This window comes from Barbus barbus, assembly GCF_936440315.1.
Source record: "Barbus barbus genome assembly, chromosome: 15".
Lineage (NCBI taxonomy): Eukaryota > Metazoa > Chordata > Actinopteri > Cypriniformes > Cyprinidae > Barbus > Barbus barbus.
Window position 1 is genome coordinate 6,983,357 of NC_136743.1, and position 26,820 is coordinate 7,010,176.

Here is a 26,820-nt window from a genome sequence, read left to right on the forward strand (position 1 = left end):
CTGAAACAACAGTCAGGGCTCAGAAGTTCCGCATATCTGAACAAAACGGATTATAAATGCAAATATTTTATTGAAGAATTCCATTGATATTAACATTTGATAGAGGCTTTACAAAGCCTGTGTACAATGTGAAATAAATCCAGAGTTACCAAAAGCAGACTCAAATTATGCCAATAACAATTTATTCATAAGATAAATATTGAAATGTTAAAAATAATTAAAATATTTATAACTTATAAAGGTTAAAAATCAACCTAAAATTCTTTTAAAGCTTTGAAGGCCTAATAATAAATATCTTGAAGCTCAGGTGACCTTCAGCCAGGTCTAGTGCATGTGACATGTTTTAACAGGACAATCCTGGTGCTCAACACCATAGTATTACAACAAACAGCAAGCACATTATACAAGGTTTTAAAAACTCCATGAAAGGTAAAAAAAACACCACATTGAGAAATACACTCCTATTCCCTCACCAAACACAGAGATAAAGCCGTTTCTTAGCAACACAGATGGCTTCCATTCTCAGTCACACTTTCCTTTTGCTCTTTGGACGGACTGGCATCATCAAGAAGGACAGCGGCAGGTGGACGGAGAGTTCTTCAGAGATTGTGTGCATTAGTGCTCATGGTGACATTAGATGTAATGTCATAATTAGTTGAGCAAAACACATTAGCTTTTCTTTCACAACAGTTCCTCACTCGTCGGTGAGATATTTCAGCAGCTCGCACTGCAGTGCCGCCATTGTTCTCCTCTGCTCCTCATCCTCCTCCTCATCTTCATCTTCTATAGGAGTGTCCTCGGACGTGCTCAGATTGTTTTCGGGGTCCAGGTAAAGGATGTCTGCCCGGTGGACACACGAGTTGGGCTCCGCATGTTCTGTGGATTCTGAGATAAAGTATATGATGTATGAAGCTCTGCATCATTTGAGTTAAAGAAAAAGGTGTTGGAGCTGAAGATTATAATCTTTTTTGGATGAAATGACCTAAAACCAATTCTCTTACCGTTGCTGGAGGGGAAGACCTCTCCCCATGAGTACTCTGCTAGATTTATGGGTTGCTGAATCCACTGCGACTCCAAGAGCTCCTCTAGAGTCATTCTCTGATCAACCACTGGGTGCAAAAGACTAGCCAACAGTGCAAACAACTCTAAAACAAGAACAAAGCAACAGGTTAAACAGTAATAAACAGTGTTTTTGCAAGTTTTATTTGAAAAAGTAATGTCCCAAGTCTTATTTTCTGGGAAATTGTTCAAAAAGAACTCTTATGATTCAATTCAACTTAATTTAAAGGGAAACAAGAATTCTTTGACTGATACTGTGTCCTATTTTAAGCATAAACTCAAAAACAAGACTTCATATCTTCATTTTGCATCTCAAGTAAATGCATCTTGATTTAGATAGACCAACAGACAGATGTACTGGTAAATAAGACAAAAACAATGAGGAAGATATTCAATTTTTCCTCCAATTAAGACCTTTTTAATGCCTTCATTTGTGGAAGGGAAAATTGAGACACCCAAGACCCACAGAAACCCTGAATAAAGCCAAATTAGTCGGGTCTTCATGGCTGCAAACCTGTAGATATCTGGCATGGAGGGTTGAGTCGGGCCTGCAGGGTTTCCTCCACACTGCAAAACGGGTTTTCACTGAAGAGTAGGGTGTACAAGAGCACTCCTAGAGACCACATTTCCAGCTCTGGACCCTCGTACCTACATACATCCAAAAAAAAATAATAATAATAATAATAAAGTCTCACTTAACCTGTATATATGCAAGTATATTTTGCATTCACCTGTCATTCTCCTACAAAGACTTAAAGTCAACACAAAAATTGCATTTAACAACCTTTTTCTTAATTGTGATGTTGCATGTTTCTAAGTTAAAGTGAGTTTTCAAACCTATTTCAATATCCAAACAGGATTTATGAAACCTGAGTGAATAAAAAAAGTTAAGCAACTACATTTTTATTGAGGGAAAATAAAGAAAGGGCCTCATTTATAACCGCTGCGTACGCACAAAACCTGCCCTGAAAGAGGCGTACGCCACTTCCTACGCAAAAGGTGGGATTTATAAAAGCAAACTTGACGGGAAAATTCGCGCACCTGCATGCAAACTCTGACACATGCGTACAAACTCTTTCCAGGAGTGAGAAAATTAATGAAGTAAACAACAATTTAAATTTTTATATACACATTTACATGAAATATTCCACTCTCATAATGTAAATAAGCACTGAAATTCCATAAAGTCATTAGGCAGAAGTTAAAAAAAAATTAGCATATATGAATTTATGACATTTTTAGCAGATGCGCTTAATCACTTTTTCTGTGGCATGTTATGTTTTAATGACAGCGAGGAGTGCTATAGGTGCACAATAATTCATCTTTAAACTGCAGATCTCATGTTATGAGAAAATATTTTTAGCGAGAACAATGATGCACACTTCGATATTATGGCAGACACTGCTGGATACTCGGTGGTCGAACGGTCCATTGTCCGGTTTGAATAGGTCCAATGATAACTTACTGTACAACCGCAGCTGCACGGAGGTGTTAATATCGTGTGAAGACATCTCCACAACATTATGAAAAATACCACTGTATTTGAAGGATACAACTGGAAGTAAAAGGTAAGATATGCATTTTTAAAATACGTCAGTGACACGTCGAGTCAAACAATTGTATTTACACTGCAATAAATATAGGCCTGTTTCCACTAAAAATAGCCAGTGTAAAAGAATGAGATCAACTTTATAACTTTATTCTAAAATATTTATTTGATATCCATTTTAAACAGTTTTGTTTTTATATTTTTTCTAAAACAAAGACATTGGATGACTTTTAGCAACAAAAAATTAAATAATGTTTGGCACAAATGGCATTTATAGTCCGTATCTCATATTTCCTTAATGTCTTGTACCTTTGACGGTGTTAAACATGGTGTCACGTGGACGGGAATATGCATGGAAATGATATGCAGATGAGGTTATGCATAGTAAAACTAAGTGTTGTAAGCTTGTTTGCGCAGGTTTCGGCAAAAATCAAGGTTTTGCGCCTACGTACACTTTTAGGATGAAATCTACAGAGAGTTTTATAAATGAGGCCCCAGCTCTGATGAATCGTGAACATGAATGTTCAAGGGCTTCGTGGTGATCTCAGTCATACTGTAGTTAATGTGTTGCTTATTTTATATACATGAATCTATAACCTTTATGTTAGTCTTAGACCCTTAACCACTTGATCCTATCCTGTGTTCTGTCCTTATCAATCTCAGATGCACAGATGGAACTGAGACTGGCTGTGTGATGTTTCAGTACGTACGGGTTTCCCTGAAGCACCTCTGGGGAGCAGTACTCCAGAGTGCCACAGAAGGTGTAGAAGAGCTTTCTGGGTTCCAGCAGGGCAGCAGAGCCGAAGTCGATCAGCCGGATGTGGAATTTTGAGTTTATGATGATATTTTCATCCTTTATGTCCCTGTGAAGCACTCTTTTGCCACGCACGTAACTCACTGCTGCTACCAACTAAGTCCAGAAATATACAGATATAGATCAGAAAAAAAGTGATCAGATTACAACATCTCAACAGTTTCCTCACCTGTCTGAAGATGTAGCTTGCCAGAGGCTCGTCCAGTCTCGGCTGCATGTCGATAAACTCAAACAGGTCAAGCCCATCCCCGTGTTTCTCCATGACCATTTGGTAGAATCTCTCATTCTCAAACACCTCCAGCACCTGCAGCAAAAAAGTAACACTCATAAATACCAACAGTTAACATACTATCACTAGCATTTTGACAATGCTTTAATATATCTAGAAATGTATTGTTCAAATGTTTGGGTCAGTTTTTTTGTATTCTCTTAAGCTTACCAAGGCTGCTTTGATTAAGCTATTTGATCAGAAATATAGTAAAACAGTAATATTGTGAAATGATTACAATGTAAAACAAATGACCATTTTCTGTTTTAATATGTAATTTTTTCCTGTGATGGCAAAGCTGAATTTTCAGCAACCATCACTCCACCTGATCACGATCATTCAGAAATCATTCTAATATGCTGATTTAATAAAACTGATTTTTCCAGGATTCTTTGATGAACTGAAAGTTCAAAAGAGCATTTATTTGAAATAAAAATATTTTTTTTATTTTTTTTTTATATAAAATTATTTTGTCTCATGGTCTTCAATTTTATGCATCCTTGCTGAATAAAAGTATCAATTTAAAAAAAAAAAAATCTTACTGACTACATTTGCAGTGTATTTTTAAATTAGATCAATAGTACAGTAAGAATGTAGTTTAAAAGATTTTGATAAAGCATGTGAACAGATTGAAATGAACATTCAACAATATTTGCATTTAGGGAACCTAATGGCCAAATGTTTTTTTAAGAGGCTGCTGCATCATTTAATTTGGCAACAAATATTCTAAATATTTAATTTGAACTCAAACATTCTCTCAATGTACCTTCACAATATTGGGGTGTTGCAGGCGAACCAGTATGGCCACTTCTTGACTGACCCGGCCCAGATCAGGATCATCCACCCAGCATTCACTCACCACTGCACTTTTCCTAATAAACTTCACAACCACCTGAAATTGAAGTGAGAGATAATCAATTCGACATCTCTTCACCAGCTCACATAATTGTCCATAAAAGACTGGATACACCCTACAGCAATGATACGGACTCAGTGTGTAAACATCCTCTCTTAAGAACCCAGAGCAAGGTTTGAACAACTGACGTCACGGTTATCAAGTTATTATCTCGCAACCGGATGAATATGAGTGTATGAACAGCAGTGAGTGCAGAAAAGAGTGTCACTGACTTCCTGCTCATCTATCCTTCTTGCAGCAAGCCAGACAAAGCCAAAGGCTCCCTTTCCAATGGAGCGCAGCGGACGATAGTCTTCTTCAAAGTAACCCTCACATGCTCCGGACTGCTCCAAGTCCACAGAAGAGCGCAAGGCATCTGAACGAACTGCCTAAATGAGGAAGAAAGAAATTGCTGCTTTATCTTACATGCAGATATGAAAGTTATACTCCACTTTGTATGATTTACTTTCTTCTGAGGAGCTCATTAGAAGATATTTTGAACCGTGTTGGTAACCAAACAATTTCAGTTGGTATTCATTTCCTTTGTATTTTTTATCCATACAGTGGAAATCAATAGGGACCAGAAACTGTTTGAAATGCATACATGTTTGGAATAACATTTTTAAAGAGCTCAGTTTCAAAGCATTCAGGCAGATCACCTCAGCGAGACTGCAGGCAAAGGCCTCCTGTTCTGGTGCTCCTGTCCTCACTGTGGGAGACATTGTGCTCTGTGGCGCCTCCTGGTGGTGGAGCAGGAGATGACTCCCACTCAGCCACAGACAGACCAGAGAGCTGCCGCTGGACAGGGACACCCACCGCACATCACACTGCACCTCTACACAGAGTGAGAAAGAGACACTGAAAATTACCACTTTATCAGTTGCCTTCATGCACTGGAACATCATACCTGCACAGTAGAAAAGATGGATGGTGTTTTTGAGACCTGGCATACAGAACTTTGAAATGGAAAAATTAAGTACAGTAAGAGAAAACGTACAGTCATCACAAAATAAACCCAAACAAGGGTCTTGGATCACTCTGAAGGGGTTTATTTTGCAATTATGACTACAATATCAAGCTTATTACACAGCCACTTGCCAAATAAATAGATGGATATAAAATGTTGATTTGGACTGGCGGATTGCCTTAAATGGGATAGTTCACCCAAAATTAAAAACTGTCTTTATTACAGTCATGTTGCAAAACTTTCTTCTATGGAACATAAAAAAGATATTTTGCAAAATATCACAGTGTCCATATAATGGAACTCAATGGTCTCCTATGCTATTTAGGAAAGTCGTGGCCTAATGGTTAGAGAGTCGGACTCGTAAATCCAAAGGTTGCGGGTTCGAGTCTCTGTAGGTGGGGGGAGTGAATGTCCAGCACTCTCTCCACCCTCAATACCACGACTGAGGTGCCCTTGAGCAAGGCACCGAACCCCCAACTGCTCCCCGGGCGCCGCAGCAAAAATGGCCGGGTGCTCCGGGTGTGTGTTCACGGTGTGTGTGTGTTCACTGCTGTGTGTGCGCGCACGTTGGATGGGTTAAATGCAGAGCACGAATTCCGAGTATGGGTCACCATACTTGGCAGTATGTCACTTCACACTATTTTTCAAAATATCTTCGAGTTTAAGTCAGTCATAAGGTTTGGTAACATTATGAACAATTTAATTTGTCCCCTTAAAGTTTCCACTAGGAAAAATTAACCACTACAAAGTAGAAAGCAATGAGCCTTGCAACAAAATAAACATTACCACAATATTAGAATGATTTCTGAAGGATCATGTGACACTGAAGACTGGAGTAATGGCTGATGAAAATTCAGTGCTGCATCACAGAAATAATCTATATTTTAAAGTATATTAAAATAGGAAACCAATATTAGAAATCGCAATAATATTTCACAATAAATTTGATCAAATAAATACAGTCTTGATGAGCATAAGAGACTCTCAAACGTTTGAACAGCAGTGTATATATTATTAGTATTATTAATCTGCTATCCAATAAAATATTCTATGGACTTGTTAGCTAATGACATATTTAGCTACAATTCCTCCTTTTTAAAAGGTCTTTACAATATTAACCATCCCTTATATAATCTGATACAAAATAGTCAGTACTGGTCTCTGTATAATTACAACAGGTAAACTAGAGGGCTCAGCTGACATACCGATTGGTGTCCCGTTTCTGTTGTAGCAGGTCACATGAACCCTGCCCTCTGGAATGGAAGCGTTCGCCTTCACCCTCTTAGGAGTGGAGGTGGCAGGAGTGTCGCCTGGCAACAGAATTCCACCCTTCCGGAGTTCCAGAACACGGCCGACAGCATGTTCCGAAAAGGAATTCCACTGTTCCCAAAGTTTGGTTACATGATTTTTTGGCAGTTGCTCTAGAGTTTTCTGCTGAGGGCTTGTTTGTTGTTCTTGCACTGGGCAGATTTGAGATTCTGCTTCAGGGTCTGATTCCACAACGAAGGGTGAAGGGGTTCGAAGGAGCTCAGCGGTGTCACATGAGGTAAGCGAATGGTTAAGATCTTCAGAGGCGTTTGGGATCTCAACACTGTCATTCAGGTTCATCTCTGACATGGCATGAACAATGACATCTCCATTAGAGTTCAAATCCAGAAAGGTGCTGCCTGATTCTGCTAGCTGATGTCCCTGCTGAGACTCATCTAACTTTTCAGGACCAGAGCCGCCCACAAGCCGCTCACAGAATCCAGACGATGACCCACTGCCCAGGGAAATCACCTCAAAGCTGGAATCCTGAAGTGGAGCTTTCTCTGAACACCGGCAGGCCTTTGTTGGAGGTTTGGAATGTGGCACAGAGTCACAGGACTTTACTGGAGCTTCTGTACGGTCTGAGTTCGGAGCCTTGGAGGCATCTCGCCCAGCAAAGAGTTGCTCTGATGGGCCACAATGAGGAGAGACAGTAGTGGAGAGGCAGGTTTTGTGGACTTCATGGGACTCCACCAGAGCAAAGGTCTGTAGCAGAGCGGTGGTGGAGTTGGCAGAGTCAGACTCCGATACTCGAGCAGTCACATCCACAACTTGCTCACAAAGCTCTGTAGTGTCATCCAACCTGAGAACAACAGAGAATGATGATAAATAATGGCAATCTGCACTTATCATCTGTTTTCTTTTTTCTGTACCATCTATTTTGCCAAGGAAACATTTCTCATTTCCATTAAGTTGATGTACTAAAATAAATACAACTAATACAATTTAATATAGAAATGTAATTAAATAAATAAAACTGAGAAAAAAAAAAAATCGGAACAAAATTACTGAAAATAAATGATACTAAAACACTGCTATAACATGCTTTTTTATGAGCAGAAAATCAAATACTTTGGGGTTAAGTGGGAGAAAAAAAATAAAATAATGCTCATTAATTTGAACTAATTAAATGGCAAATTATAAACAACAATATATTCCATATATTTTAATATTTAAATAAAAAATTCTGAAAACCTGAAATGCAATTTACTCTTAAACTGTGCATATTAATAAAAGAAAGAAAAAAAGAAAAAAAAAAGAAATGAGAGGATTTAGTGGAGTATCTAACCCATTCAGTGGTGTGGAGGTGACAGCAGGTGAGGTCACGGTTGATAGGACGCTGTTCTCCTTCTCCAGTTTAGCACTTGTCCCAGTGAAGATCCTCTTCCCTTTCCCAAGACCTGCTCTCCTACGCATGGCTAGATGAACCATCACACTGTCACCAGCAAGCACTGTGTTTGGATCTACACACATCATTCAATTAGCCATAAATCAAGTTACGGCGTGTAAAACTAAAATAATGAAATAAAAAGAAAAACCCGTTGTTACAAAAATTAATACAACACAAAAATGAAAATAAAAAGAAATGTTACAGCAATATAATATAATACAATACAATATATTATATTATATGTGTGGAGCAATAAGAGAAGGAACTCACTACATGTCTCCTGTTGATCTTCCTTAGTTGTGAGCATGTCAGTTGAGAGGGTTAGAACATCAGTAGGGCGACAGCTAGCACTAGCAGAACATCTAAAGGGGTCTGAGAAGTAGGCAGACGGGAAGTGAGGGGACGTTTGCACAGCATCACAAGCTAAAGTGTGTGTATCCTTAAAGCACATCACATCTCTGTACCTGTGCATCTGTCAGAGGGGTTGGATGGATCATGTGGATGAGATGTAGGCTGGTCGCCTCGGTCCGCAGCACGAACTCGCTCATAAAACGCCGGTATCAGGTATGTGACATTCTACACACAGATGCACAGGCCTGCTGTTAGCATGTAAACTAGCTTGGAAACATTGGATTCAATGTCATCATTAACTAAAACTATTATTCTAAATAATAAATAAACTAAATATTCTTGTTAATTGAAAAAAAGAAATAAATTATTGAAATATGAGATATTTTAAACAAAAGCACGTGTACAAAAACAATTACATTAAAATGAACTGAAAAAGCTAATTGAAAATATTAATAAACACTATAACAGTACATCAATAATACTCAAATAACACTGGTTGGACTAGATAAATCAAATTGGATCAACAAAAACTTTTCATTAAAAGAGAGTTATACAAACATAAATCCCAAGGGAATGTTTCATACATCTAGCATTTAGAATGTTTCATAGCAGTTCTACTCCGCCATCATTGAATCTGTCCTCTGCACTTCAATAACTGTCTGGTTCAGCTCAGCTACCAAATCTGACCTCAGAAGACTACAGAGGACTGCTGAGCGAATCATTGGTACAACCCTCCCCACTCTCCAAGAACTGTACTCATCCAGAGTGAGCAAAAGGTAAGGCAAAATCACTCTGGACCCCTCACATCCAGCACACTCCCTCTTTGAACTGTTGCCGACTGGTTGACGCTACAGAGCTCTGAGCACCAGAACGACCAGACACAGGAACAGTTTCTTCCCTCAGGCAATCCATCTCATGAACACTTGACAATAATTGTGGAACACACACTATTTATAAACTTATTTATCTAAAAACATACTTAGTCCACATTTCAAATTTGCACATATATACAAAACTATATTGTAATATACCTGTACATACAATTCTCAATTTGTATATTGTTATTCCGCATTTACTCGTTCTATTTTTATTCTTTTATTATCTGTGTTTTATCTTGTCACCGTCATTCTGTTGCACTGTGGAAGCTTCTGCCATGAAAACAAATTCCTTGTATGTGTAAACATAACTGGCAATAAAGCTCATTCTGATTCTGATCTGTACCTTTCCGAGTAGCTGACTGCTGTTGTATCCGAGCAGCAGAGAGCTGAAGGGGTTGTTGAGACTGTGAATGGTGCCGTTGGGCAGGAGCGTCAGGAGGCAGCTACTGGGAGCAAACACACACACTGACCCAGAGTACAGCACATCTGCGCTGGGGGACAGGACACCACTCGCACCTGATTTACCACCTGCAGGACAAAAGTACACTGCAATGATCACACTGAAAGCAATAGCAATTTAAATTTATTACATCTAATTTAATGAATCAGCAACTAAGTTAATTAGATTGGACAAATACCAAGAAACAAGAATCTCAATGAAAACAGATTTCCTTCATGCCAGAGCAAATATTGGAAAGTCACTTTAACTAGTGGCTCTGGGCTATAAATAAATCCCCACAGATACAGAAATCTGATTCACAGTTAGGAAATCTGCATATTTTTATTTTCGATGTCAGTGTGACTTTAGTCAGTTGAAGCAACTATGAGTTATAAAACTGCATGCACTGCAGTGAAAGGGTGAGGAGTGACCTGAAGGAGTTCGGTTGGTCTGTCGTGAAGGTTCTGGATGTGCTGATCCTTTCATCTGCAGCGGTGATCTTCCACAGGAAACAGCAGCCTGCAGACGGACACATGCTGGCACCACCAAACCAGACCTGGCCTGCACATGCAATCTCTGAACACGCAACACCTGAAACACAAAGGTAAAGAAACAAGCTATGTGAAGGTGCACAGCAGACTATCATATACATTTATGAATTTAAATAAACATTGTGACCTTGGGAGTCCTGCAATGGAAGGGGATCTGTAGTGACGGCATCAGAGACATGATTGACAGGCCAGTCATCTCCTCAGCAGTGTGGCAACCATAAAGATGGGCAAAAGTGGCATCACAACTGAGGATTCCTCCCTGATGAAACAGGAGGAGGAGCTAAAACTTTTCTGGCCAATTGAGCAACAGCTTTACAAACAATTTTCTTTAAAGGTACACTGCAGTTTAAAAGTTTGGGGTAAGATTTTTTTTAAATGTTTTTGAAAAGGCTGCATTTATTTGATCAAAAATACAATAGAAATATTGGAAACTTGTTACAATTTAAAAGAACCGTTTTGTATATTAATATATTTTTTTAAAAAGTAATTTATTCCTGTGACGAAAAAGCTGATTTTTCAGCAGCCATTACTCCAGTTATCAGGGTCACGTGACCCTTCAGAATTCATTCTAATATGTTGATCTTACTGACGCCAAACTTTTGAAATCAGTTAAATTCTGTTAATTTGTATAGTATAATATCAATATAAGCTTAAATAAATTAATCAAATGTTGCTTCATTTTATACATAAGGTTAAACTTTCAGTGCACAATTAGCTGCAAGGGAACGAGTCTCACATTTCGAGTGAAAGTCACGTGTGCTGTGATTCTCTCCACTCGCTCCAGCAGGAGCTCTAAGATCTGCTGCAGCTGCTCCGGTATCTGAAGCCACACAGACACAGGAAACTCCGCTCCTGTCAAACTCACTGCGCTCACCTGTGGAGAGAATGATCCAGAGCCGTGCTTTAATTAATGATGCTCACATCCAGCACAGGAAAGCAGAGATTAGAGCCATGGATAAAACATGCAGCGTGGAAGAATTTAAATATTCATGACTGATTAAATAATTTAATGACAGCTAAGTGAATTGTTGTTTAATTAACCACATTGTTTCATACCACTTTTGCAGAAATAGTAACTAGGTTTCCATCAGAATCCAGAGTCTCCTCCTTCAGGACTTCCTTGAGCATCTGATTGGCTCTTAGGAGAGAAGTCAGCTTCAGGCCGATCAAATCACTGTATCCACACTCAAACAGCTTACAAGCATGTTCATTTGCATCCAACACCTTGCAAAAAGAGATAACATCAATAAATAATTTAAATAATCACTCAATAGTTCAAAGAATAAATGTGCAGCTAAAAGTCCAGACAAAGAATCCCTACAATTAAAATAATGTGGTGCAATGTGGCCTTTTTTTTTTTAATAAAAAAACCCTGCTTTGATGAAAACAATCCTCAGATACCTGTAATGTGGTGCAGTTAATGGACAGGACAGCTTTATTGGGGTTGATGGTGAGAGCTGTGCCTCTCTTCTCTGGAGCGGTACACATGAGCTGTCTGAGCAGAGAGCTCTCCAACACTGGAGACCCATGGCCTGATGACGGAGACACGGGGTGGAAGCAATGTAGATCAGAGATCTGAAGATTCCTCATCGCCACTGATGAACTAACATGAGAATCACCTTTCGGAAAACAAATTAGTAAAATATATAAGTATACTTGTAAAAATTAATATATTGTAAATATACTCCTCTTTTTTATTTTCCAAAACCACTGCAAACTTTTTTTTTTAATCATTATTATTATTTTTTAGAAAGGATGCATTAATTTGATAAAGCATGACAGTGAAGACATTTTTAATAATAAAAAATCTATTTCAATAAATGCTGAATTTTCTATTCATTAAATTGATAAATGTTAAAAAGTTTAAGCTTCAAAAAAAAAAAAAAAGAACATTTGAAAAGAATCCTGAACGAAAGTACCACAGTTTCCACAAAGATCTAAATAATAAAAATAGTTCAACATTGATAAGAAATGTATCGCCAATAGCAAGCTTTGCATCACAGGAATAAATTACTTTTAAAATATGGCTATTAAAACAGAAAACCTTTTTAATTGCAATAATTCTATTTAAAAATAATAATAATACATAAAAAAAATAAAAATACAATTACAAAAAAATATTCCAACCCCAAACTTTCAAACAGTCCCCCCCCCAAACATTGAAAGTGAATGGTGACTGGGGCTGCCATATTTTTGTCTTCCAAATAAAGTCATACAAGTTTTAAACATAATGAGTGTGAACAAAAGTAACCCAATCACCTGTTTTGGGGCAAGTACTGCAGAAAACAATCTCCTTCAGCAAACACTCTGAACCTCACAGCTGAATATCCATATTTTCGATATTTTTTAAAAACATTTGGCAACAACTCCTTAAGAGATCTCCCTCGTGGTACCATTTTATTGTCAAAAACTACTGCTGTATGCTGCATTGTTGTAATTTTCATAAGCTTTATCGTTATTATTTTACCATGCATCACTGCAGTGTCCACGCACTGTGGCACAGGTGTGAAAGCCCACCTGATGAAGATGCGTCCACGCGGCTGAGAGTGCAGTTGCGCGCGGAGGGGAAGGACTGGTTCATGCAGAAGGAGTCAGTCTTCATCACACTGCAGTCATCATCAGCAACACAAACACTGTCGCCCCTGGGGCTGCTCCTCCGGCCCTGCATCAGCCACATCGCCGATGCGCTAAATCAAAGTGGACAGTCATAAACAAGATTCTAACCAACGCCGATATTGTTTTCCAGACTAGCGAGAAAGCTTTACTCATATATATATCGCATAATGAACTAATACATCATGATTATAAGGCGCGCGACTCACCTGCTCGTTTCAACAACACACTTGCTGTGCTTTCAGTTTACTGCCTGCTGCCTTGGAGACTGAGAGAGATTGTTCTTTCTTTCCTTTTAGACGGCTAGATTAAATACTAAATAACAAAACAAACTCTTGCTTACAAACAAACAGGATTTTTCAGTTATCAATTGCCATAAACCGTGTTGGTTCGAAGTATTTGCGTTAAATATGTTACGGCCTTCAATGTTTGGCGCGTATGGAATCGAAATAAGTTGACGAGAGGGGAAGAGCCAATGAAAAAACGGAATTTTAAAACTGACAGGGAGTTAATCCAATAGAAAATCTGAGTGGGCGGGGCTTAATGCTTTAAGGGAGGGGTGTAGTCTCTATGGAGAAATAAGGTAATGTTTATGTTACTCAGTATTTAGCTGTCTCATGTGACCTAGTTTTTTCCCCACCGTTCAGTCATGGCCTAGTTTTTCTACTTTTTAAAGTAGTTATGTTTCGTTTTTTTTTTTTTTTTTTACTGTAGCCCACACTTTTCAGGTTATTAACTTTTTCTAGCATGGTCTTCAACCAGCAAAATAACTTAAAATGTTTAAAAACACTTATTTATAAAAACTAATTTACAAAACTGGAGATGCAACATTTTTATTTTAATGTTAAAAGCACTCTGCACAATGCATTCATTAACAGCTTCATCATTTTCAAGTCAGTAAACATTTTGACCCATTTGTCATGGCCATGAACTGGTTGCTTTTAATAGTTGTGCATTTCTGTCACTCTCAGGACTCAAGTATGTACTGCTTAGCAGTTCAAAAGTTGCCAAATACAGCAGCAAGCATTTAAATCTTTAACCAGTGTAACTTTAACACTGGATAAGCATTTGAACAAACTAAGTTTCTTTTATAATGTACATTTAAAACAATGGAGAAGAAATTGTTGAACGGATCAGACATGCCACAAATTGCAGGGTTTACAGAGGAAACATACACAAACAGTTGTTAAAGATGTTAACCTTTTTGACAGAAGAAGTCGTGACGTATTGTCAAGTATGGTGACCCATACTCGAAATTGGTGCTCTGCGTTTAACCCATCCAAGTGCACACACACAGCAGTGAGTAGTGAACAAATGCACACACACACACACACAGTGAACACACACCCGGAGCAGTGGGCAGCCATTTATGGTGCGGCGCCCGGGGAGCAGTTGGGGGTTCAGTGCCTTGCTCAAGGGCACCTCAGTCGTGGTATTGAGGGTGGAGAGAGCGCTGGACATTCACTCCTCCCACCTACAATCCCTGCCGGCCGGGGACTCGAACCCGCAACCCTTCGACTACGAGTCCAATTCTCTAACCATTAGGCCACGACTTCCCCAAAGAACATTTTGGAGAACATTTAAACACACTAACAGCCCACTTTGCTGTTGATGGCTTTTTAATCCATCACATTTTTACCAATGTACACTGTTGAACTCTACATGCTGCTCTGCCATACGTCACAGTTCTTAGTTTGTACATTCTCTGAATGATATGCAGTGCATTTCCTTACATTATGTTTTATTAACCATAATCAGGGCCATTCATCAGGGCCTGTCATTCGTCCATTTTCAGAATGGATGTACGGAGGTCAAGGGTCAAGACCATGTTCACTTTGGCACATATGGGTTATGACAGCTGAATACATAACCGCACAGACGAGGGAGTCCAGGAGCTTCTGTGCTTCACAGGCAGGTGTGTCTCCACAGAGATCTTAATGCGAGGTTGCGCTCAGGTATAGGTCGAACAGAAGCATGCATAACACTTTAGCATTTCTACTGTAACAGTAACTATGGCTCTCTGCAAGAGAAGTTGACACAGACACACAATGGTGGGAATCGCACACTGTGGACACCCGCCGACACAAGAGGGCAGGCACGGGATCCTGAGTCTCAAGGCTTACAGGTTCACAGAAAGGCCTAGTGATGGTAGTCCTTCTTACTGTGGGGACGGTTACCCAGGATTTTGTCGATGTCCGAGGCCACGTTAGGGGTGATCTTTGGAAGAACCTGTCAGCGAGAATGTAGATCTAATTACTAAAACACATTGGATGAATTAAAATTATCTTAATTTTTAGTTGTTTTAGCTTATTTAATGCTTGTTTAGTCTAAATATTTTTAAGTCATCTTGAAGCCCCCGTAGAAATTTTCTGAGGCCCCCTACTGGGCTCCAGCCCCGTGGTCGAGAAAGACTATGTCTAAATACTAGTCCAACCATTTCGTCAAGCTAGAAATGACGCAAAACCATCTTTATATGAAGCTGGTTTAGTTGGATCTCTTATCAGTGTGTGAAATTTTGCCTTTGCACATAAAAATAACATCAAGCAATATCCCTTTTTTGATGGTTTAAATATAAATGAACTATGTGAGATTCAGAAGATAGGTGTTAAGAGATAAAAGCACAGAGCTGTAGCAGGCCACCAGAGTTTGTGGGATGGCAGTGATTCCACAGTGTGCGAGTGTGTTTGAGATGTTTTGATAAATCTCTTGCCTGTATCGCCCCCAGGTTCTCAGTGAGCTGTGCAGGATTGGAGGTCCCCAGGAGAACAGAACTCACTCCTTCATTACGGAGGCACCAGGCTACAGAGGAACACAGAGAATAGATTCATGAGGAATCTGTCATTTAGTCCTACATGTATGAACGTTTCAAGCCAGTGAATCACAGGAATCTCAAAAGAGCTGGTAAGATTCTGAAAGGGTGCTGCAGCCAAATGCTACTGTAAGGACTGTTTCTACAGGAGTTTCTTTTTTTAACAGCACAGGCTTTTTTTCTCTCTTTTTGTTCATCAAACTGTTTACATTGAAAAAAAAAAATACACACACATTTATTAAAAACAATTTATACAAACAAAAATGATTTTCATAAGATGGATTATTATTATTAATAATAAATAAATAAAACAAAATTCAAATAATTATTGACTATTTAATACAATTTAAAACATAATATGAACATATTTAAGAAAATATTTATTATTATTATTAATAATAATCAAAAATAAAACTACAATAATAAATAAAACTAAATAAAAATATTTACTATTTCCTACATTTTATTATTTACATTTTACCACATTTTACTATTTACATTTTATTAAAACACATTAAAACTGGAAAAAAGAGTCACCATCCAGGTTTTCCATATTATAAAAATGCTTAAAGCTAAAAAATGCCAATAATTGTATGTCTTTTTTTTTTTTTTTTTTTTTTTTTTTTCAACTCTCATATTTCGTGACTTCAAAGCCCTGTGGATTAATGTCAAGGTTTGTTTCCCAGTCAGGAAATGTGCATAAAAGCAGAAATTCTGTATAAATTGTCACTTTGTGACAGTTCATGTGTAAAAAGTTATTTTGACCTACCGATGGCAAGTTGTGGCAGGGTACAACTGAGCCTCTCAGCTATATGGGTCAATTCCTTAAGCTTCGCCTGCTGCTTTCTGCCATCCTCGCTCAGAATCTTCTCCTTCAGCCACTGGTACGACTGCAGAGAGAGAAATAGAGAAAGAGAGAGTGAGACAAGCACAGCAAACCTGCCCTGACATCGCTGTATACTAGCTGAACGTGTAATCTATGAACTATATGAGCTCCTCAATCACTTCATTCAGTGTCAGACTGTCCTATTTAACTCAGCTTTGTTCTCCTGTTGAGTATAGCTGTTTTTGTACAGAAATCTGGCACTATTTCAGTTGGATAAATATCAGTTTAATCAACAGATATCAATCCTTATCTCTTGAGGAAATTATGTATCTGTCACGACAGTCAGTATTAAAGGAACAGTTCACGCAAAAATGAACATATAGTTAGCATTACATCACTTGTTCATCAATGGATGCCCTGCATGGAATGGGTGCCGTCAGAATGAGAGTCCAACCAGCTGATTGGCCAGAAGCAACTATTTAAATTTAAAATGCCTTGATGGATGTGTTTCTTACAAACACTGAGCTTTGCGCTTCACAAGATGTTAATTGATGGACTGGAGTTTTGTGGATTACTTGTTGATTATAGAGTTAGAGTTATACTTTATTGTCCTTTACAGGAAATTTGTCTTGGACTCAAAGCTGCAACAATACACAACAAGCACACAAAAACAACAAACACTTTGTTAGTTAAAAAAAAAAAAAAAAAAAAAAAAACAGTTAATGCAATTTACTATTTAAAATCCTAATAGATACCGGTATAAAAGAATTCTTATAGCGATTACTTCTACATAATGGAACTCTATAATGCTTCCCTGATGGCAGTAATTGATATGCTGAAAATAAAACATGGCTTGAATCACTTACTATTGCTTGCTCATAAATGGACTGAAGTGATGTATACTCTCTTGTTATGTTAATGTTGGCACCCATTCACTGGATCCACTGGTGAGCAAGTGATGTAATGATAAATTTCCCCAAATCTATTCTAATGAAGAAATCAACTCATCTACATTTTGGATGGCCTGAGAGTGAATACATTTTCAGCACATTTTCATTTTTGCCTGAACTACTCCTTTAAAGTACCTTCAAAGAGGCCCTGGAGGATTCTGGGATGCCGTTTTCATATTTCCCTGTAATGATGCCGCAGGCTAGAGGAGACCAGGAAACCACTCCAACACCTGCGGTGCACGACTGTGTTTTTAAGCTGTTTCAGAGATCATATTTTTATTGTGTGTGTTCATGTGTATATACAATATGTGTTTTTTTTACCAATCTTATGGTAAAGCTCTGGCAACTGCATTTCCACTTTATCCCTCTGGAATAAATGATATTCGGCCTGTTCACACACAGGAGGTATCAGATTAAACTGCCTTGCTACAGAATACGCCTCCTACAGGGGGAGAAAGAGATGGCAAAAATGAGAAAATAATCATTTTAATATAGTTCATGAATAAAGATGAAAAACACACATTGAGTTTTTGTGTTGTTGTTTATTAATATATCTAAATATCCTTAAAACTTCTTTTAATTATTTAATTTAATTTTCTTAACCCACAATAATGAACATAATAATATTATAAAATAATTTAATTCTATATCGATACATTTTCTATATAAAAGCTAAAAACGAATGCAATTTTGTCTACTTTAAAATGTGTAATAAAATGACGTTTTTCCTCTCTATACTCACCATGATCTCCATCGCTGACCAGCGTGACGTGCCCCAGTACATGGACATGCCATGGTTAATGACATGCGTCATGGCTCTCACTATCTCTAAAACACAAAACACACATGTACAGACGAAAATATCAGCCAAGATTGGACTGTTGCTATACAGATCCACTGTGCCAGAGAAATCATTTGCGTCTGGTCACCATTAGATGGTACTGTTTACGTCCTATCCTTGCACTCTGTTGACATGTCTGCTTATTAAGCAACTTTGGGCTTGTATTTAATTCAAGTCATTTAAAAGTATGGGAACTCACACTTACAATTTAATAACTGATTTACAGATCCAGTTGTACATTAAACTATACGGAAAAGACATTACTTGCATCATTACACATCTGTCCGGAACATGGTAAAGGATATAACTAAGAAACAAATGTCAACATGTTATTAAACTTATTCTGCAATGTTACAAATAAAATAAATCTCTATTTATAGAGGGTCCCTGAATTATAAACATCAACTTATTCTAACAAAATGCTGGAATAAATCAGATTAAATTAAGCAATACCCTCCTGAAAGGGCAAACGTATTTGGCCATGTTTTGGGGAAGCATATTTTGAGATTGTGTTGTCAGAACAGGTTGCATGTTTTTCCTGTGAGATCTGGCAACACTGACAGAGTTGCACAAAGGATAAACGCTAATAATGCAAAAGAGCTGAAGCTATTTCACAGCCTTCTGAATTAACAGGAGTAAAGATGAGAAGACATCAGCTGTAAATCTGACACAACAGCTCTATATCTCACTAAACAAGTTTTATTCTACAAGGTACAATAATTTAAAAATTCTCTGTATTGTATATTCAAGCGTGGCAGCACAATTTTATTCATCCCAAAGTATTCCAAACATACTAACGAATTAAAATATTTTTCCATTATTTACACATTCTTTGTTGTAAGATATAAAATTGTTTGTCCTTAATTAAATTATTATTATTTTATAAGTATTATTAGCACTGGCATCCTACAGTTCAGGACCATCCCGTAACCTGGAGAATAGTCCAGTGCAAATTGCTATCAGCACTATTTTCGGGGCTGTGTTTGCAACATTATCTGATTAGCATAATTCCTTGGCTTAAGTGAACTGAGTGCTAAAAGCACATGCAAATAGGCAATGGAAGGAATCCTCACATGAGAATCACAAATGAACATCAAGGCCTTGTTAACCCAACTTTACCCTTAAGAAAATGCTCTCATCTGGTGAGCAGATCCATTTTGCTCAACAAGGACAGTGTTTAAGAGAGGATGGTTATATTGAACGTTAACACACAGATGCAGGCCCAATACCAGGACTTTTGTTTTATCTAGTGGAATTTTACAAAGAGGAATTTAACAATCCATCTGTTTTGACCATCATCCTTTTTTCCCCCCCAAAAAACAGAGAATGTATATATTTAAAAACCCTTTTTTAGAGGGGTTGGCAGTTTGCATGCCAATAAACCAAGTGATGAGTGTTATCTTCCTGTTTGCACCCTGATCTTAGTATTTGATGTTCATATATTTACATTTTGTACTTTTTATTAAATGCTGATGTGTAACAAACACGAAATCTACAAAAATAGATTACCAATAACTAAAAATATATATGCAAATATATAAATATATGTGGACTTTATTCAGTGAGGATGCATTAAATTGATCAAAAGTGACAGTCAAGACATTTATAATGTTACAAAAGATTTCTATTTCAAATAATGTTCTACTAAACTTTTTGTATTCATCAAAAAGAAAATTGTCTTGACATAAATGCTAAGCAGCACAACTAATAATATAATACCAACTCTGCATATTAGAATGATTTCTGAAGGATCATGTGACACTGAAGACTTGAGTATTGATGCTGAAAATTCAGCTTGCCAACACAGAAATAAAGTACATTTTAAAATATATTAAAAGAGAAAACTGTTATTTTTATTTTTTCACAATATAATGTTTTTGATCAAATAAATGCAGCCTAAATGAGTGTAAGATACTTTTGTTTTTTAAACAATTAAAAAATCTAACCAACCCCAAACCTTTGAACAGTAATGTATGGATGCTAGAACCATACATTTTGGACAAAACACCTATGATTATCAATGAGACCATGCATAATGTGAACAGACAACAGTGTTTGTGTGTATGACAGTGTTTGTGTGTTGGTGTATACGTTTGACAGAGCGCTACTCTGCAGCCAACGGGAATACCATCTGTTCTGACATCCTCAAGGCATTACTGTTCTGCATCATTATCAGCAGAGACCTTTACTGCTGTTCTGTGTTCAGTTCAGTACCAGAGCAGCGAGTACCAGATCCACTCGAAAATGAGCTCATAAAGATTTTCATATGCGAAGAGCTTCTTTTCTGTGTCTCTTCAGTGTTTTGACTCCAGGGGCTTTACTCTGGCCATTACTCTGCTATGATCTGGGCTTTGTTGTGTGTCCACTGACTCTGCGTTTCATCTTCACTACACATGCCACCAGTGAGTGATGTCTGTGGGATGCTCTTCATCTGACAGCGGTGTCGCAGGGCTGCCCTAGTCTCATCAAATGGCACGCCTGAGGACCAAGTCCCTTCCCTGTCCGTCTGATACATATTGCACAAAAATTGGAAAGCACTTACTCGGTCGAGCAAGCTGTAATATGATTGGCTGGCATATTCTGGGAGTAAAGACATGTATTGGGTTTTTTTTTTCAGTACGCCTACAAGCAAAATTGTGTTTACAAGATACTGGTGTTGATATAACAAGCACATTTGAGGATAAAATAACTAGTGGATTTGCCTAAATTTTCCAGGTTAGTGGCAAAAAAAATTAATAAAACAAATTAGCTAGCCTGTATCTTACCTTGAACTTTTGTTTTGCGAAAAACAAATATTTAACAAGGGAAGACAAATGATTTCAAGGAGAATGCAACGTTTCTCAGAGGAACGCAAATGTTTTGTGAAGGAACACAATTCTTTTATGGGAGAGTCCAAATATTTTGCGAGAGGCTTGGTTCAGTTTTGACGTAAACAACATCTTCTCCACACTGATGTTCTTTTTTTCCAATAATATTTTGAATGAGCAGTGCCGCATCCTGTGGGTTCAACTGGATAGACTAAAAAAGCATTAAAATTCAATGACACCTACATCGTCATCGAATCTTGTGCGCCACTGATAAAGCTGCCTGACGGACACCTAAATACACTTGAAATATAGTTTTCCCTCTCATCTCATATTTCTTTCCATCACCATGGTCATGTAGAGCAAATGATGACAGAATTTTCATTATTAGGTGAACTATTCCTTTAATTTACGCCAGTCTTAATTTACGCCAGTTTTTGTGATAATTCAAAAATACCAGAACCTAAATGGCACATTAAAACAAAACTGTTGTCAGTTACACATTATGTCAGTCAGGTCTTTCCTGTGTAGGTGGGCAGGTCATAGTCCTATCCTTATACCATCTGAGAAACCAAGGCTATGGCTCAAGGCATGAACATGCGAAACAAAAGAACTTCTATAAAAGAAAAAGGCAAGAGAAGGTGAAAAGAGATTAAAAAAAGAACAGAAGAGTAGAAAACAGCAGCTAAATCTACCTCAGAACATAATGAAAATGAAAGCCCACACCCACTCTCTCATTACGAACTCTGTACGAATGAAGAGAAATGTGAGTGTGTGGGTGAGAATGGAGGAGAAAAAACCAAGTGAACGTCAGCTAAGCACAACAATACATCTGCTCAAGAAAAGAGAGAGCGAGACAAAAACACAGGAAGCCAGAGGCACATGTCAGTGTGAACAAAAATTAATGGTTTTTCAGCAAACCATCGTATAGTTTCTTTTCACGAGAGACTGAGGACTCCAGCTCAGTTCTGATGGAACATCTGAACAGCAGAACCCTGAAGTATTAATCTAATGTAATGTGGATGTCTGGGGTTTCTGCAGCACGTAGGTTGCAGCGTGCGAGTGCAGATGCGTCATGCCCACATGTCCCCTCTGATTTTTGAGTGGATTCTGATTGCAACTTCCCCCAAAAATATTTGTATCTTTGATAAATCAAGTTGAATTATTGCTATAGAAAACAAACAAACAAACAAAAAATGTAGGAAAAAAAAACTGAAATCATCCATTCAGTATTTGGTCGGTCAAGCAGTTGCAGTCTTTCAAGCTCAATCACAACTTTGCTTTGTTTATTTTAAGAAACATTTGTTCAGGTTTAAAGCACATATAAACTAACATTCAAAAGTAAGGTAAGCTTTTTTTAAAATAATTTTTAATACTTTTTTTTTTTTTAAGTAGTCTCTTATGCTCACCAAGGCTTTGATTAGAAATACAGTAAAAACAGTAATATTCTGAAATATAAAAATTATTACTAGTTTTATTAACTATATAGACAATATATATATACAGCAGCAGAATTATGCCTAATCATTACCCACAATGCTTAGCAAACTCAGTCAAGTTTAGAAAGCATCCTGGTACAACCACAGTACTTCTAAATAAGGTATTAGTCATTCTGTGCTGCATGTAGTTGTGTCATATGATAGCTTGATTTGATTTATGTGTGTGGGAACAGAGAGACAGTGTGCTGTATGATTTTGATTTGTGGCTTTAATATCTCTACTATAGACCAATGTGGATGATTCAAACACAAATAGGTCATTTGAGGTTTGTGGAAAAGCCAGTAGGTACCTAGTCTACTCGTCAATATCAGATAAACACTAATAAACACAGATATATGTTTGGTGTTTATTAAAACGCCAACAAATATTACAGGCCATGAGGGCATTATAGAGCAAAGCTGTATTCATTAAATTATGAACGTGACCTAAAAGGGATCTGTTTGTAAATTCTTCAATACAAATTACAGTATGCTCTATCAACAGCATCCATTTACACTAATGGACTGAAATTGAAAGGCTATAGGGTACTGCACTGGACCAAAGCATTATAATTAATCTTTAGAACAATGTCTGTGCCAAAATTCTAGCCACACACCTTGTATTATATAAATTACTTCTTATATAAACTAGTTTTACTGTTAAACTGTTTACTGTACTGTTAAACCATTTAGATTTAATCTTAATCAGCAACAGCACTAATTGCATATTGTTTCCTCAGTTTGGGCCTTTGAATAAAACTGAGGTATTTTTTTCCCTTGAAGGCCATATATGTACAGTACTAAGATATCAGGACCAGCATCACATTGATGGTCTAATGTCTATCTCACAAAGCTCAGCGACAACATGGCAAACACATTAACAAGTCTCCAGGGAGGCCATGGGTAGTGAAATTTGTTCTCAGTTCAGTATACCAAAATGTTCTTTTATTAAAATACCCTACTATCATTATCTTCCCATGAGGATTTAACTGTACGTGCCAAGAACACATTGCACATCAATTTGGATTAAAATTATTCCAGCCTCGATGGAAGAACGATGATTAAACATTTGACTTTATTAGGTCTTCTGCTTCCCCCCTATACCACGGCTTTAAAGCTCCGATTTGTATGGACAGTCCTCTGGAGATTATCCTCACACTGTGGGAAGTCTATGCATTACTTTTCTGGCTTGTAACCCTGATGTTAAATGTGTTTACGTGTTGATAAGACTCGCTCAAACAGACAGGAAATATCCTAATGTAGTCCAATGGAAGAAATCAGGTGTGTGTGGGTTTACTAACAAATTTGTCCCCAAAAGGTAGCTAAATCTAATGAAACCTCTCTTTGGCACATTTGGGAATTAAATAAAAAACTATTCTCCACATAAAAACAATATAAGTGGTATCTCCTCATTTAGATACATGAATATATGTAGTATACATGTATTAGATTGTTTGTGTGTGTGTGTATAAAGGTCTGGAGTTTGAAGACACAGCAGGCAAAGAGCAGCTTAAAAATACACTTTGTACCCCATGGGCAAGTCTCTAATCCCCCTCAGAGAGAGAGAAAGAGAGTCAAATAGAGAGAAAGACAGATAGGGTGAAGGACAGAGTGCATAAGAAGTAGACTTCCTGAGCGTTGCAGTGCCATAGAAATTGAAAGGGAGTGAGAGAGAGGTTAGACTGGGATTGTGAAAAACAGCTTCCTGAGATGTATGGAAATAGCACCCTACATCCTGTTTTACACACATACACACAGTAACACACACAGACTAAGGCCAGAGACATAATTTAGACCAAGTATGCAAAAACAGACTTTGCCAAGGCCTTAAGCACAGGGTCATGCACTAAACATACACTACCGTTCCATTACGCATTAACTCTGGCCCTCGAGGTCCACTTTCCTGCAGAGTTTTAGATTTTAGATTTAAAGATTTTGAATTCTTCAAAGATTCCTGGACACAAATATTGAAGAAGCAATGAAGTGTTTCTTGAGCAGCAAATCAACATATTAGAAATGATTTCTGTGTCATGTGACTGAAGTAATGTCTACTGAATATTCAGCTTGAGCATGACAAGAATAAATTTCACTTTAAAATATATTCAAATAGCTGTTTTACAATATTACAGTTTTTACTGTATTTTTTATCAAATAAATGGTGAGTATAAGAGACTTCTTTCAAATTTAAAAAATAAATAAAATCAAACCGAACCCAAACTTTTGAACAATACTTAAACAGTGTTTTAGCACTGCTTGGGTGGTAACAAACATTAGACCCTTTAGGAGGCACTAGAGTTTCCTTCAGACCACTATACTGGATGTTTTTATTCAGGTATAGTATATTTTTTATATTTTATATTCAGGACTCTCTTCAAACTGTTGCACTGCTATTACAGTAAAGAGAAAACTTGCTGACAGTTTATGCTAATGCTATAGCTGCTCTTGTGACAGTTCTATAAACGCAATTCATAGAGTGCTTGCATTGCTTTACGAATTGCCTCTAACACATTTCAGAATGCTTGCAAAGCTAGAAGCATCAGCGTAGTGACTTTTGCTTTGGGCCCAAGCCTCACCTACCCTCCATTGGTGTGTTGGTGTCAGGTCGATTGGCAAAAACCACATCCACATACTCCAACTGTAACCTCTGCAAAGAACCCTTCAGACCTACAGAGAGAGAAAGCATAAGAAAGTGTTCATGTTTTTTGTATTCATGTATTTCGTATTGTATTGAGTGGAATATAATGCACGAGTTGTATGGACCACATTTATGATTTTTTTTTCTTCTTCCATTTTTGGAGCTCAAACAGCCCCAGTTTCTATTCATTTTCATTCAAAGAGCAGTATAATTCTGCTTAATGCAATATTTTGTGTTTTGTGAAGAAAAAAAAAAAGTTCAAAGCTACGTCTGGGCAAGTAAATGAATTTTCATTCAACTATTCTATGAAACAGGAAAGATTAAAAATGATGACACAAACTCACGTAGTTGCCTAAGGACATACATTCATTCTGAGCTGCTATCTGACAGCCAGAAGTGTGAAAAGAGATGAGAGGAGAGAGGAAACTCCGAGAGAGCAAAAATAGGATCAGGTGAGCAGTTGAGAGAGGATTAGAAAAGTACAGCTTTGCAGACACCAGAGGAGAGGAAGAAAAACAAGATGAGGAAGCTGAACAAGGATGAATGATTCAGTCTGACTGTCACATCATTGTCCCATTCAGAAACGGAGAGAGAGCCAGAGAACAAAGGGACCTAGGGACAGTTCGTAACATACTTCATGCACTGTAAGCAATATGTTTATTGGTGTTTGTTTTTAGACGGAGTATTTTTATGGAATTTGAATTCCATATATTTCAATGACTGTATCAATATCATCCAATATTAGCTTCTTTTAAAAAAAAAAAATAATTATCAAGAATATTCTGATTAGCGTGATACTGGAAGTAAATAATATCAACGCGAAATTCAAGACTGGTGCTACTTTAACTATGAACACAAGACAATATAACATTGGGAGTTATATTAGCTACCAGGCCATAAAAATTGTTCATATTTATTGGTATAATAAGTGTGACAGTGAACACAAAAATTCATGGACATGGACAAATGTTTGGGGGCGGTAAGATTTTTTGTGAATGTTTAGGTGAGTCTTTTATGCCAACGCGATCTCATGATAATTCGTATGTGTTTTATGTAAAATGTGGTTCTATAAAACGAACATTTACTTACGTTTTTACAGGCACTAAAACATACAATACTGACGTATTTTCAGCATCTAAACGTACAAATACTTACGTATTTGCAGCATTTAAACGTACAAAACTGATGTATTGACATCTAAAAATGAATCCTTATGAATATTGAAATCGCTGTATTAATTTTATTAGTCGTTTTTCTGCAGCCAGTCTTCAGTGTCACATGATCTCTCAGAAATCATCCTACAGTATATGATTTGATGCTCAAGAAACATTTTTTATTATTATCTGTGGAAATCATGATATAGTATTCTTTGATAGCATTTATTTGAAATCTTTCT

The 26,820-nt window shown here is 37.4% G+C and overlaps 2 protein-coding genes across 2 annotated transcripts in view; both read right to left on the minus strand.

The window, feature by feature from the left end:
- Nucleotides 1-52: 52 nt before the first annotated feature.
- Nucleotides 53-13,528, minus strand: LOC306880880 (PAS domain-containing serine/threonine-protein kinase-like). The gene is made up of 20 exons (XM_079434680.1): nucleotides 13,292-13,528; nucleotides 12,987-13,156; nucleotides 11,871-12,088; nucleotides 11,526-11,693; nucleotides 11,206-11,343; nucleotides 10,597-10,728; nucleotides 10,350-10,509; nucleotides 9,823-10,007; nucleotides 8,715-8,826; nucleotides 8,521-8,622; nucleotides 8,149-8,323; nucleotides 6,758-7,662; nucleotides 5,245-5,420; nucleotides 4,819-4,974; nucleotides 4,457-4,582; nucleotides 3,592-3,726; nucleotides 3,319-3,518; nucleotides 1,574-1,707; nucleotides 1,002-1,145; nucleotides 53-885 (listed from the first exon to the last, which is right to left on the minus strand). Exons 2-20 carry the CDS (start codon nucleotides 13,144-13,146, stop codon nucleotides 695-697), a joined length of 3,717 nt encoding a protein of 1,238 aa, XP_079290806.1. The 5' UTR covers nucleotides 13,147-13,156; nucleotides 13,292-13,528; the 3' UTR covers nucleotides 53-694.
- Nucleotides 13,529-13,900: 372 nt separating this feature from the next.
- The window catches only part of LOC306881686 (voltage-gated potassium channel subunit beta-1-like), a 31,473-nt gene continuing 18,553 nt past the window's right edge, over nucleotides 13,901-26,820 (minus strand). The window contains exons 8-15 of the mRNA XM_079435888.1: nucleotides 25,367-25,453; nucleotides 18,410-18,495; nucleotides 17,989-18,109; nucleotides 17,803-17,897; nucleotides 16,661-16,781; nucleotides 15,793-15,881; nucleotides 14,649-15,311; nucleotides 13,901-14,282 (exon numbers count right to left, since the gene is read on the minus strand). Of these exons, the coding sequence (XP_079292014.1) occupies nucleotides 15,222-15,311; nucleotides 15,793-15,881; nucleotides 16,661-16,781; nucleotides 17,803-17,897; nucleotides 17,989-18,109; nucleotides 18,410-18,495; nucleotides 25,367-25,453 (689 nt within the window). The 3' untranslated portion in view covers nucleotides 13,901-14,282; nucleotides 14,649-15,221. The remainder of the gene's footprint in view (nucleotides 14,283-14,648; nucleotides 15,312-15,792; nucleotides 15,882-16,660; nucleotides 16,782-17,802; nucleotides 17,898-17,988; nucleotides 18,110-18,409; nucleotides 18,496-25,366; nucleotides 25,454-26,820) is intronic.